Source organism: Lytechinus variegatus, chromosome 2, assembly GCF_018143015.1.
Source record: "Lytechinus variegatus isolate NC3 chromosome 2, Lvar_3.0, whole genome shotgun sequence".
Classification (NCBI taxonomy): domain Eukaryota; kingdom Metazoa; phylum Echinodermata; class Echinoidea; order Temnopleuroida; family Toxopneustidae; genus Lytechinus; species Lytechinus variegatus.
The window spans coordinates 72764658-72777922 of NC_054741.1; the positions used below are offsets into that span (position 1 = coordinate 72764658).

At 36.0% G+C, this 13265-nt stretch overlaps 1 protein-coding gene across 4 annotated transcripts in view; it reads left to right on the forward strand.

Annotated features, from left to right (window-relative positions):
• The window catches only part of LOC121408942 (nuclear receptor corepressor 1-like), a 76869-nt gene that overhangs the window by 47959 nt on the left and 15645 nt on the right, over positions 1 to 13265 (forward strand). For all 4 annotated transcript variants that reach the window (XM_041600672.1, XM_041600673.1, XM_041600669.1 and 1 more), the window contains exons 4-16: positions 1925 to 2114; positions 5278 to 5439; positions 5893 to 6009; positions 7005 to 7061; positions 7563 to 7615; positions 8851 to 8917; positions 9291 to 9376; positions 10214 to 10300; positions 10544 to 10719; positions 11361 to 11685; positions 11950 to 12029; positions 12166 to 12328; positions 12780 to 13027. In XM_041600672.1, coding sequence (XP_041456606.1) covers positions 1925 to 2114; positions 5278 to 5439; positions 5893 to 6009; positions 7005 to 7061; positions 7563 to 7615; positions 8851 to 8917; positions 9291 to 9376; positions 10214 to 10300; positions 10544 to 10719; positions 11361 to 11685; positions 11950 to 12029; positions 12166 to 12328; positions 12780 to 13027 — 1811 coding nt within the window. The remainder of the gene's footprint in view (positions 1 to 1924; positions 2115 to 5277; positions 5440 to 5892; positions 6010 to 7004; positions 7062 to 7562; positions 7616 to 8850; positions 8918 to 9290; positions 9377 to 10213; positions 10301 to 10543; positions 10720 to 11360; positions 11686 to 11949; positions 12030 to 12165; positions 12329 to 12779; positions 13028 to 13265) is intronic.

Genomic DNA, 13265 nt, shown 5'->3' on the forward strand with positions numbered 1-13265 from the left:
CATCTTCCAGACAGTTGTAGCATCCATGTATGTCAAATATTCATTGCCAGTTTTGCTACTCCTTATTCTCAACCCTTCTCCCAATTTCTTGTCATTTTTTCATAGTCAATCCTGACACAAGATGCAATTATTCATTTTTATTAGCATTTTTCATCCTGCGTATTTCGGGGCAGATATGAATGGCCTCTGATGGATAAGTCCTTAGTTTCCATAGTAACATATACAGGGGTGTTCAGGTTTTATGAAATGAAATTTGTAGAATGATGAGGATTGACCAGTGATGATTATGGAGATGTAGTTGGATGGAAGGGGGGGGGGGGTGATTAGGGAGGTAGCTGGAGAGACACATTATGCAAGTGTTTCTGAAGGGTAGACAAAGAATTCATGTGTGAACATTTGCAAATTTTATTGTGTACCGATGACATTTAATTTCACCCCAATATCTTCAAGCTATGTTTGCTGTGCACATTGTAATTTTCATAGGTTTCAGTCTTAAACAAGAGTGTACTATTGTAACCATGAATATCAATGTGTGATTTGTTCCAATCGTTTTCATGATAAAGAGAGCTATCTGTAAATTAAGTAATGTTTGAATTATTTCAATAGCATAATGCTGAGCCGATACGGAATATCACATTTCGAATCTTCAAATGATAATCTCAAAGTGTGGTATTTGTATGTAGCCTATATGAGATCTACATGCATGTGTAATGCAGATAGACGAGTGTTTATTACTGCAATTTTGAATTATCTTTTGGTCGCTTGTATCTTTTTTTAAGCAATCACACCACAGTCTTGAAGTTTAACACACACAAAAAAATATGTCTCTCCCATACTGTAGGCTGCATTGTATTCATTTTGAATGAAGTACATACATTGCAATGTTCATGTATTTTCAAGAAAAAAAAGTGATCAGCTGTTTAAGATTCAAAATCTATGTAGTTTGACAAGAAATTTATGAGAAATGGGGGAGGAAGGAAAGAGGGAGAGGGAAGAACTAGGTGGGAAGGGATAAATGATGATGAAATATGTTTTTTTTCTTCTTTATAGAGGTGCTACACATGCGGAAGAACTGCATGTAGTCTGAAACACCACATTTCTGATTGCTCAACAGAAGGCAATATGAAAAATTTAATTAATTTTTATGTCTGAGTGTGTTTGCAAATCTTGAGGTCTTGAGTTTCCTTCTAGGTTTTCTATGGCTGTGTTCATATGAACAGGAAATAAATATGGACTGAAGAAGGTTTAACCTTGTTCACACAAAAAAACTGAAACTATTCAAAAAGCACCTACCATTCAAAAGTGTCTCAGGAACATGTATAGTTTCAAACTTATGTGAACCTGCCTGTCTGATGAGCCAATTAAAAAAATATTTCAAAGTTACTCATGAAATGTTATGATACCAATACCAAATGATATATATATTTTTTTATTTCAGCATCTGGGGATGTGGATTATACATAACACTAGAAATAATGAGTTCATGAATATGATCATTTAAAATTGCACCTATGTTTTTTGTAAGGCACGCTGTCTGGATTGCTAATAATTGAATTTTGCTTATCAACTTCGGTTTGGGTTGTCTCGCATTAAATAGAGTTGTATGTATTTTCTTACACTTCAGACTTGTGCCTGGTAGTGAGAATACTGTCCCTATAATGATCAGTCTTGATGTCGTTTCCAATTTAGCCAATCTTACATTTCCAAGACAAAACATTCTCAGATCAATTTCTGTTGTGAAATCAAGTAATTTTACAAATTTTAATTTTTCAACAGAAAGAGGGGTGTTTAATGAACACAAGAAACAGTTTGAAGTGAAAGGAAATGACATTAGAAATATGAAATCATTAGTTTACAGAATTGCTTCCTGTTTTCTAATTCATAATTCACTCTCTTTTAATTTGGTGTTTTTCATCCATTACAGGGGACTCGTCTACCATCGGCAGTTTGAACCAGTCCGGGCATCTGGTAGCCAGCAGGCATCGGCAGCCGAGGCAGTGGCACCAAAACGCCCACGTTTAACCATAGGAGATATGGACCACAAGCCTGTACGTCCTGTGCCATTGGGTAACAGTCCCCAGGTCATACCAGTACAACAGCAGGAAAACAAGAAGGTATTCATCCTAGGGTATCCTACAATCAAGTGAAAAATCTATAGCTTATATCGATTGCAAAGCAAGAATCACCAACAATCAACTGAAATTTTTGCAATTGATAGAAAGACTTGTATGAATTTGGGATTTATGATTCATGTGCGATTGATAGGAAGGTTTTGCATGGGGGAATTACAAGAAACTTGGGCTGTGCTTATGCTTCCATTGTGAAGACAATGTTTTTGAAATGCTATGTCAGATCGCTGTTTCAGAACACTAATCGCAAACATGGTTCTTGGAGTGCTGCTTATGTGTAGAGTAAAATTTAATCAGGAAGATTTTTTTTAAATGGTTAAGCAGCTGATATCATATTGTTATTATTGAAATAATTTGACTATGACAGAGTTTAGAAATGACTACCACCCTAGCTCAAGCTCAATTCTGTTGGCATGGTGAAAACCTCAAGTCAAGGACAAGTAGAAAAACACAATACAAAAAAAAACCACATATGAGAAAGTATGAGAAAACAATGGATGTATCACCCAAGGTGGGTTGCAGCACTTTCGGGACAGGAACATCCACAGGAAGAGAATGCAATGTAAAGCCAGCATGATGGCTGCGACTCAACACAGGAAGCACTACTTGGGTCGGGTCATGTTTCCGTAGGGTGAGGAATGTTTTTGCTCTGCCAAAATCGATCTTTGTCGGATTTGAGCCCAACAGGAAATTTGAATCAAAGTCTGCTTTCTCTTTTCCCAGAAGTGCAGGATTTTTCTCCCCATTGATTTTGTAGAAATTAAGCTTTGCTCCTGACTGATGTACAGTACTGTACGTACAAAGCTTATGTTGATAAAAGGTGTTTGCTTTCGATTGTAGGGATAGATGCATGCTTTTCATACAAATAGTTAAGACAAAATGTGAAGGAAGAAAACATGGAAAGCTACTTCGTGTTTTTGGTTTAAGTTCATAGTTTTTATTTGATATTTGTTATTCTTCCTGTTTTCTTGGAGGGGGGGGATTAAATTTTCAGAAACTAAAAGTGAACAGTGTTTGGATGTTTCTTGCCAGTCTTTATAAGAGCAGAAAAGCATAGAGGTTCCAGTTAAAAGAGGGATTCAAAGTGTTATTTTAATGCTCAAACTTTCTAATGGCTAAAAAGATTTCAGCTGTGAGCATTAGAGTGACTTGCAAATCCTTATTGGTGCCCTTGAATAACACTTTAGAATTCTGAACACTTTCCTGTCTCTTTGATTTCTCTTCAATGATTTAAGCTTGTGGAAGGTGACATTTCAGCCTTATATAAACCAGTTGGTATTATTATCTCTCAATCTGAGGTCTTCCTTGTCATCTTGATTTTTTTCAAACCAAAAGATTCCAAGGATAATGTTCAATGTTGTTGCTTGTGCTTCTCTGCTACATGTGAGAAAGTTGGCATTTATTCAGAGTCCGAATTGCGGTTTGCAGCTGGCCTTGTATTCATGACACACAAAAAATATGTTGATTCATCACAGTTGCAATTTATAACCCAAGGTTACAAATATCTTATCCTATTGTTTGCAGAGAGAGAGAGAGAGTTAGAGATGATTGAATCAAATTTCCTTTTGATCTGTACTGGGTCATAGAAACCACAGTCTATGGAATGTTAGGGACATTGAATTCCACCTGCTGTTAAAGAACATATGCAGTAGTAAGGGTGCAAATAAGAACTTAAAAATTAAGTTGTAGAATGCAAAGTTATATGAAAGAAACTTTTATGGAGAGAGTATGAAGAAAGTAAAGGAATTAAAATTGGAATAATGTGGAAGGAGACATGCTATTATTATTATTATTATTATTACTTTTACTCCTACTGCTTCTTCTGCTGCTGCTGCTACTACTGCTACTACCATGACTACGACTATGACTACCACTACTACCACTACTACCACTACTACCACCACTACCACTACTACCACCACTACTACCACTACTACCACCACTACCACTACTACCACCACCACCACCACCACCACCACCACTACTACTACTACTATTACTACTACTACTACTACTGCTACTACTGCAGCCACTATTACTACTGTTTATTACTACTGCTACTGCCCTGCTACTACACCAATTGACTTGGACCACTCTTCTTCTTCTACTAATACTATGATTACTACTACTTCTATATGACAACCTTCATTCTACTGTTGCATTTGTATCATTCTCCTTGGTGTACTCTTTGAAAGTATTAGAAGGGATTATTTTTAATGACAATTAAAAGTTTGGTTTATTGTATACTTTTTGCGCCAGAGAATACAAATTGAAACTACTACTACCCCAGCTTTAGCTGCTGCTTCATCACCAGCGCTCAGTGCTGTCAAGGAATTGGTTTTAATACCAGGAATACATTCACCTTACCTGGGTTGAGTGCAGCATGATGTGGATAATTTTGTGCTTAAAAATTTTATGCCATGATTGGGAGTTTAACCAATGACTCCTTGTTGGAAGTTAAGAGCCAGAACCACTAGAAACTATATTTCTCTGCAGTAGTGTTTGCATTCAGCGACAAACAAAATCATTCACAATCTACGATGGAATATCAAATGAGAAGGTTCAAGAGCAGTTCCTCCTGTATTCTTGACGGATAATGTTTACCAATTCATTTTCAGAACCTCTTTATATCTTTGAACAGTAATGGGGATTTTTAAGTGGTATTGATCAACAGTACCGGTACATTTTTCTGTAGATGTAGACATTCTTAGATGAGTACCATTGACTGTATGACTTACAGGAGTCTAGACATAGTCATTGACCCTGTCCATACAGATATTTTATCTTTATTCTACATGGTAATTTCTATCACATTTCTTTACTTAGATGAGTTTAAAGTTAAAAACAAGAAGAAGAAAATCTTTGAAACATAATATGAATTCCAAAGTGTTTGCTTTGGAATTGTTAGAAATTGTTTTATGATTGAATGTGAATATTTCGTGCTTCTGGTGTAATTTATTGTGTGATTGTATGAATTCATTGTAAAAGTTTGTATGCATTGTCATATAAAGTAAAAACTTATATCATGAAACATGTGTTGTTTAAAGAATAAGGTATAGAACTAGAAAAAAGGGTACATTATTGATTCAAAATAACTGAAATTGATTTATGGCAATCTGATTATATGCCTTTTCTCCCTTTGTTTTAGGAGGCCCCTTTCATGCCCAAGGTGGAGAATATATCCCCAACACCATGTGACCAGGAGCCATCCAATAAGGTCACCAAGGATAGCCTGTTGCAGTCAATGGAGAAGGTTGATAGGGAGATTACCAAGGTGGAGTCACAGATATCAAAGCTCAAGAAAAAACAGGTGAGCATTCTGGGTTGCGTTTCGTTAACGTTTTTCTGCGACGAGTTGTCAGATCTGACAACTTTCTTCGATTTTGATTTGCTGAGCACTGTTTCTATGGTAACTGTCGCATATATACCGAGACTTGGATAATATGTCTGACAAAGTACTGTCATGAAGTGCCCTCCTGAAGCATTATAAATGAGATCAAGGGAGGTGAAAGTAAGAGAGAGAAAGCAAGACAGAGAAGGAGGATTTTAGAAAATGTTGTTGGAAGATTGTAGGTGACATTCACAAATCACCAAGGTGAAGAAGTGGAAAAAGCAGTGATCAGTGTTTGAAAGAATTCAAGAGTAGATAGAGAACAAAAAATATTTGAAGAGAGAGTTAAGAAAATTATTAGAATATAATGGCAGAGAAAGTTGTGAAAAGGAGATAAATTTAAACTGTAATTTCCCTTGAACTCCCTTGCAGCAAGAGCTAGAGCAAAGAGCTGCCCGTCCGCGAGACACCGATAAACCTCTATCACCAGCATCTGGTAGTGAGCCCAAGCAGCAGAATATAGTACAGATTATCTATGCAGAAAATAAGGTAAAGTTATCCGTTAAAAGAGTCACGGTTAAGTGGATAGTAGTTTGCATCTCTGCACTTGAGTCCAATCCCCATCTGTCATTTTATCTTCACTTCAGTCTCAAGCTTAAGCTATGACAAAGAGTTTTACAACTTTTCTTTATAGGAACCAGAAAATTAAGAAAAATCAGTCTCACATGTACGTCCAAACTTCATGAAAATGCCTGTATTGGTATTGATTTCCTTCCCTTTTATTTACATTTTTTAGTTCTTTATATTGTAAGAAAGTGAGTGGATTGATAAACTGTTCAACTTATTTTACAACCATGTCAAAGTCTTGATTTGTACCTTTAAAGGGAGTTTCAGGGTAGTGGAGTCGAGCAAGAATTTGAAAATAGCTTTCTGCATATTAGTGTGGTGAATGAGATTAATTAGCCAGAGTTTGTGGTTGATGGGAGATCCTTTCTCAGATATTTAAAAGTCTCCTCACGGCTCATCAAAACCACAATTTCCCTTGTGAATAAAAAGATTGTAATTGCTTATGGAGACTATGCCATTCATGTGTAGACAATTGATGTGTTTCATGCTGTCTGGAGAAAATGTATTATTCATAACAATTTTTTTTCTTCTGGCTGTACTGTCTACTTAGGGATAATTTCTTTTTTATTTTATTGCAATTTATCTAAGAATTTGAGTAGAAAATGATTATATAAGGGGAATGTTCCTTAAATTATCATGAACTAGAATCATTTGCTTCCTGTCAGTAACATGAAAAGAGGAGTTTTTTGTAATGACAATCATATATCTGTTTTAGAGGGATTTTAAAGGCTAACTGATTGATTTGTCCTATTTTCAGATAAACAATATAAATAATTTTCACTTCATTATCACAAGTAAATGTAATTTCTCATAAAGAGATGTGGAGAAAATGGATTAGATTCTGATACATTCATAAAATGGTTTTATACATGCATTTATTTTGTGTTGATGTATTCTATATTGATTTGTTAATCCAGAGAAAGGCTGAAGCAGCACATAAAGTCCTTAACAACCTTGGACCCATGAATGAACTGGTAAGTTGTATTTTATCATTTCAAATAAAAAAAAAATAAATGTAACTTTGCGACTCCAGATTTGGCTAGCTGTAGGGACTTCTCAGAAACGTCTCCGAGACATCTCCTTAAAATTATGGAGTCTCTGTGGAGTCGAAAGAACATCAATATGTTTGATATTTCAAAGAATATTTTGCAACTGTTCAAGTCTGCGATATCTATGAGACATCTCCATCAGTTACAGAGACAAATAAGATCCAAGTCTGCTGAGGAGACTATCGGTACTCAGAGACGTAACATAGTCGTGCAGGAGACAGTAAAAGCTGATGAGATGTAGGGGAAACTTTTAAAATGTTTGACCTTCTTTAAGACCCATCTCACCAAAGGAGATGTCTCTGCAACTTCTCATAGATGAAAGTCTTGGAGATGTCTCCAACACAAAAGATTTATTTGGTCTAACCAAGGAGGCGTCTCTGATAGGTCTCTTAAATATAAATTACCTTTTTTTTTCTTGCATTACAGCCCATGTATAACCAGCCCTCGGATAGTCCCCAGTACCAAGAGAACATCAAAACGTAAGTATTAGGAGAGAGAAGCAGAGATAGACAGAGATAGATGGACAGACATAAAGATGGGACGAGCAGAGAGAGTAAGAGAGAGAAAGAGGGGGGTGAGATTGAAGGAAAGGATGAGAGGGAAGTTGAAATGGGAAGATCCAACTTGAGTTTTTTTCAAGAAAGGAATATACATTCTTTTTATAAAATATTATGAGATGAAAAATTGAAATATATCTCTTGAATTTGCCGAAGATTGTTAGAATAAGGAAATGAAAATGGAAAAGATTGATAGTTAACTAAGTGATGGAGATGGAGAGAGAAAGAGAGAGAAGGGAAGGGGAATGCTTGGAGATATTTTCAGAGACCCACAGACTTTAGCAAAGTACCCCAAAGCTATTCCATTATTCATAAACTTTTAGCATGGACTCCAGAGAGTCTATCTTTATTTAGTATTCATCCAAATAGAAGGTTTTAAATCTGCCAGACTAAGCCCTAACCCATTTTTCTTCCTAGCAAAGTAACCACACTAATTTATGATGAAGCCTGAATGAATTCAAACAGGCAGTGTGGACACTCTTCGTTATCTTCTATAGTTTTCCTTTATGGTTGATGAAGAAGCCTGAATGAATTCCGCAGTGTGGACATTGCTCTCTAATTTTGTTCCACAGCTTCATCATAGCTGAAAAAGCCAGAGCGAATTCCACCAGGCAGTGTAGACACACCACTTTTCTGATATTCTACAGCTTCCTATATATTTGAAAACAATTTAAGATCATCATTACTTATTTACCTTTGTCATGAATCCATACATTTCTCTTTTCGCCCATGTCATTCAGTAATGAATTTTCTCAATTGGGCAGTCAGAGAACACAAATATGAGAAACCATACAAAAGATGATTAGAGATCATTTCAATGTGAAGATGTTATTCTGCAATGAAATAAAGTTTTCTTAGATTTATTTTCCATCAACTACTGAATCCCAGGGACAACCTGTGGAGCAATATGGCAGCGATTTTGCACTTCCAAATGTTATGGGATACTGAAATCATTGCATGTGATTGGTTGATAGAATATTTCCTTTCTATGAAATAAAAAAAAGGTTCTTTACTAATGGTTCCTGTGCAGTTGGTTCTATATGAAATGTATGTTAATTAAAGAATCATCAATTGTATCCTTTTTGACATGTCTATGCCATGTTCCCTATGAAAATGCAAATAACTCAATACAAATATTGATTTTGTTTTGTTTTCAGGAATATGGAGATGAAGCGAAGGCTGATTCTTTACTTCAGGAAACAGAACCAGGCCAGGAAAACAAGGGTGAGTTCTTGTGAATTTCCTTCACTGTGTATTGTGCGAGTTTCCTTCTTAAATGTGATTTACATTACAATCAGCTTGAACTTTTGATAGGATCATGAATTGATAGAACTGTCAGCTATGTTAAAGTCTAAGGTAGTACCTGAATTACATGAGAAAAAATACTTTGGAGTTACCAGTCAACAAAAACTAAATCGAATCAAACCATTTTAATCCTGTTTCAGTTTTTTTGCTTTGGAAGTAGAATTATTGAAAATATTATTTTGACTCTAGATATATTTCAAAGAATTTTGTTGAAAAAGTTTAAAATCTTTAATTCTGGAATTGATATTCTGAATTTTGTTATTAATTTCATTTATGATATTTGTATTAACAGGAAGGATTTATGTGCCAACGTTACGGTCAGCTCATGGAAGCATGGGAGAAGAAGATGGAAAGGCTAGAAAATAATCCCAAGAGGAGGTAAAATATTTTGTTGATATAACGCCTAGATAGATCCTTGTCATTTGATGTCAATCATTCAGCCCATCTTACAATGGTGTCATTATCCGTGCAATTTTGGATCCATACGAATTTGTCCATTGCATGCTCGCCAAGACCACCAGCACTAAACGTAAAAATAGTCTTGTATGCAATAATCAACAGACCTCACAGTGAATTCACTTTTGCATTAAATACATAAATGTCAAATGACAAGGATCTGTTTTAGGTGTCATATATAACTATATGAATATAAATATATAAATAATGAATGTTCTTTTCATTTGTGCAATAGACAGCATTTTTCATTCGGTAAAAAGTGAAATGAATGATTCATTCAACTCGGCTATGCGTCTTTGAATGGATCATTTCATCTTTCATCTCATTAAGTATTCTGTCCATTGCACTCATAAACATGTGGTGATGGATGTGTATTAATAGGTATATCTTAGGGTACTTCTTAAAACCACCTGAAGCTCAAGACTGTTGACAAGCAATTGAAAAGTGCATTTAACATCATCCATATCTAATGGGATACCTATGTATGCCTATCCTTCATGTTGTGAAATAATGCACTTGATGCCATCATTTGGTTCATAAATTATTGAAGAAAAATAAGTATAAACTTTATTATTTGAAGTCTGTGAGAACGAACCTCTTCTAAACAATAATTTCATATCAAATCATGTCACTGCGATACAGGTGAAAAGTGGAGTTTTCATGATAATTTTAAACTTATCAGTGGGTTTCCTATTCGCAATCGGTCTTATATTATTGCATTTGTTAACCAACACAATGACTTGAATGTTATACCTGCAGAGCAAAGGATGCCAAAGCAAGGGAGTTTTTTGAGAAGCAGTTTCCCGAGATTAGGAAACAAAGAGAACAACAGGAAAGATTCTCAAGGTAAGATGATAGTGCTGTTGATTTTATCTAATTAGCAAAAGCCAACAATGAAAACCAAATTGGTCAAATTTCTGGATCTCCTGTTCTGCATCTTGGAAATTTCTCAATACTCTCTCAGTATCTTACAATTTTATGTGAAAAGTCTGGCAATTTCACATTTTATCATTTCATTACCTATTATGTAAATCTTAATTATTTATATTGCTATGTAATATGTATTAATATATTACCAATCTTCCACAGGGCTGGTACGAGGAGTAATTGGGGTAACATTGCTCGGAGTGATGCAGAGCTTGCAGAGATTGTTGATGGTCTGAACGAGCAGGAAGCAAATGAGAAGCACATACGAAGTCTAGCTGTCATCCCTCCCATGCTCTATAACATGGAGCAAAGGAAAGTCAAATTCGTCAATAGGAACGGTGAGTCACCTGTGCCTTGTTTCTTGTAAAGGCCTTTTGCTCTGTGAGTAGTCATCGAGCAATAAGAAATAACAACTGGCGCATACTTTATTAGAGATATTGGAACGGCCCTTTTGGACTGTAAGCCATGAGGCCCAGGTTCGAATCCCATTGCAGTTTCAACCCTAGCCCTACTTAGGGTTTAGGTAATAGCAGAACATTTGCCAGCCATAGATTTGGCTTGTTTTGCAAAAAAGTTCAACTCATTTAAGGTACCGTCCCCAGTTTTCAGCGATACAGAAAGTGGAAAAATTTCATTGAATTTTGGAATAATATCGAATTAACAGAATTTCATTGAAAACACAATTGTTCAAGCCCCGCACTATTGAATTCTGAAAAAATACAGCAAAAATCATTGCAAAATCCAATAAATAAAATCATGCATCAGTGGAAATCTGCTGATCAAACCTGTTTGTTATGTTTAATGAATATGTTTTTGTCAAGCTTTTATATGTATACTGCAGTGCATTTATATGAATTTGAAACTTGGTATTTCTATGATTTTCATTATTTACACTTGTTTTGTACCTGTCACCGAAGAACACAGAATCTAGTGTTTAGAAATTTTCCATTTTCATGAGATTCTCTGTTTCTTATTACAGGCCTGGTAGAAGATGCAATGAACGAGCACAAGACCAGGATACACATGAACCTGTGGACGGATGAGGAGAAAGATATCTTCCGGGAGAAGTACCTCCAACACCCCAAGAATTTCCTGCTCATTGCTTCTTACCTAGAGCGCAAGGACATCTCTGACTGTGTGCTCTACTACTACCAGACCAAGAAGAATGAGAACTACAAGCAGCAGCTGAGGAAGTCTCAGGCCAAGAGGAGAAGGGGGTTCCCTCAGAAGAATTCTGGGAATGTGAGGGGGAACCAGGATGATGATGATAAGGATAACGACAAGGACGAGGACTCCAGTAACAAGTAAGATGTTCATGTTGATGATGGTGTGGTAATTGTTGTTGTGGTGATGTTGATGATGTTAATGGTGATTTTCTTGTACCTTACAAAAGTGATGGTGAATAGAATGATGATGTTGATGATGGTGATGACAATGATGGTGGTTGGTTGCGATAATAATGGAGATTGTCTGATGATATTGCATATTGTCTATTTTGAAAACAATCTGAACTACAGCTTTGACCCATTTCTTAAAAATAAGTCATGATTTGTATGTATTTCTTGTAGTCGTTCTGGAGATAAAGGAGGCGGAGAAGACAAAGATGGTGGAAGCTCTCAGAACGGGAGTGCTGCGGCCGGCTCAGAATGTAAGCATGAGAATTATACTGTTTTACTATTATATGTCAAATTTAACTGATGAAATGTATATTCTCTTCTATGCATATATATGAATAATCTATTTGTGTGCATATCTTTTACTCATATTCCCGTTCCTCCCTCCAGCATCACCTAACAACTGTTCCCTGTGCAAGAACCCTTTAGATACATACAGTCTGAGTCGGCCAGTCAACAGGACTAACTGTGATCTATTTGGGATGAATGAGGGTGACCTCAAGCCTGATATGAGAGTCTGCAGCCGCTGTAGATTTCGTTCCATAAGAAGAAGGTATTTGACATCTTTCTCTTTGTCCTGTGTTTTATATGCTGCATTGTTTCTTGTTGCCTTTTATTTGCCCAAAATGAGTTGAAGACAACTGACAACAAATTTTCATTTCAGCATGTTAAAAGGCAAAAGTTACCTTTACTCTTGCTGTGATACGTTATTGAAATCATTCATATTATTTACCTTCCTTGTTCTAGATTTTGATGAAGAATTGTATTGTCGCACTTAAAGTTCTTGTGTTGTATCCTGTAGAACACGCACAGGTACCTCTCTATGATTTTATTTAGATGATCTTCACAATGTTTCAGTTAAATTTTATTAGTTCATTTCATTTATTTTTTGGTTTTATTATAGTATTTTATTCCAGTATTTGTCAGATGCATTTCAGTTTTCAAATATACCTGACAAGTCCTTAGCTAAAACTTTCAAATTCTCATGTCTTCCTATTTGACAGTCGTTGTCCAGTGCTAACATGTAAAACTCCCCGTAAACGGGTGCGGAGGTTAAAACCCCTACCTACCAAGTGGTTTGAGATCACTGAGGACCAACGGAGGCTGTTGTCTGAGGAGCTTGGTATCGCTGTTGAGGTCACTAAATGCTGTGCTGCTTGCTTCAACAGGATAGCAAGGAGGTTAGGGTCAGAGGGTATGGAGCCTGAGGTTCCCCTCTTACCCCCACCCCCTCCTGAAGAGCTGGATCCAAGTAAGATTTGAACAGTTTAATTTGACTATGAGAGTGGTAGTTTGTTCATTTTCAAGTAAGGGGTCATTGCTCTTCTGTGCCAATTTAATCAAATCTTCCTAGTCCATTGCCAAGAGAGTTCTCTTTTACTGGCATGACATACTAAATGTTTTCACTATTATCATCATTATTGTTATTATCAACTGTACGATCAATGGTAAGATTGCATTAAAAGGAAGCTGAAGAATTAAGTAATTTG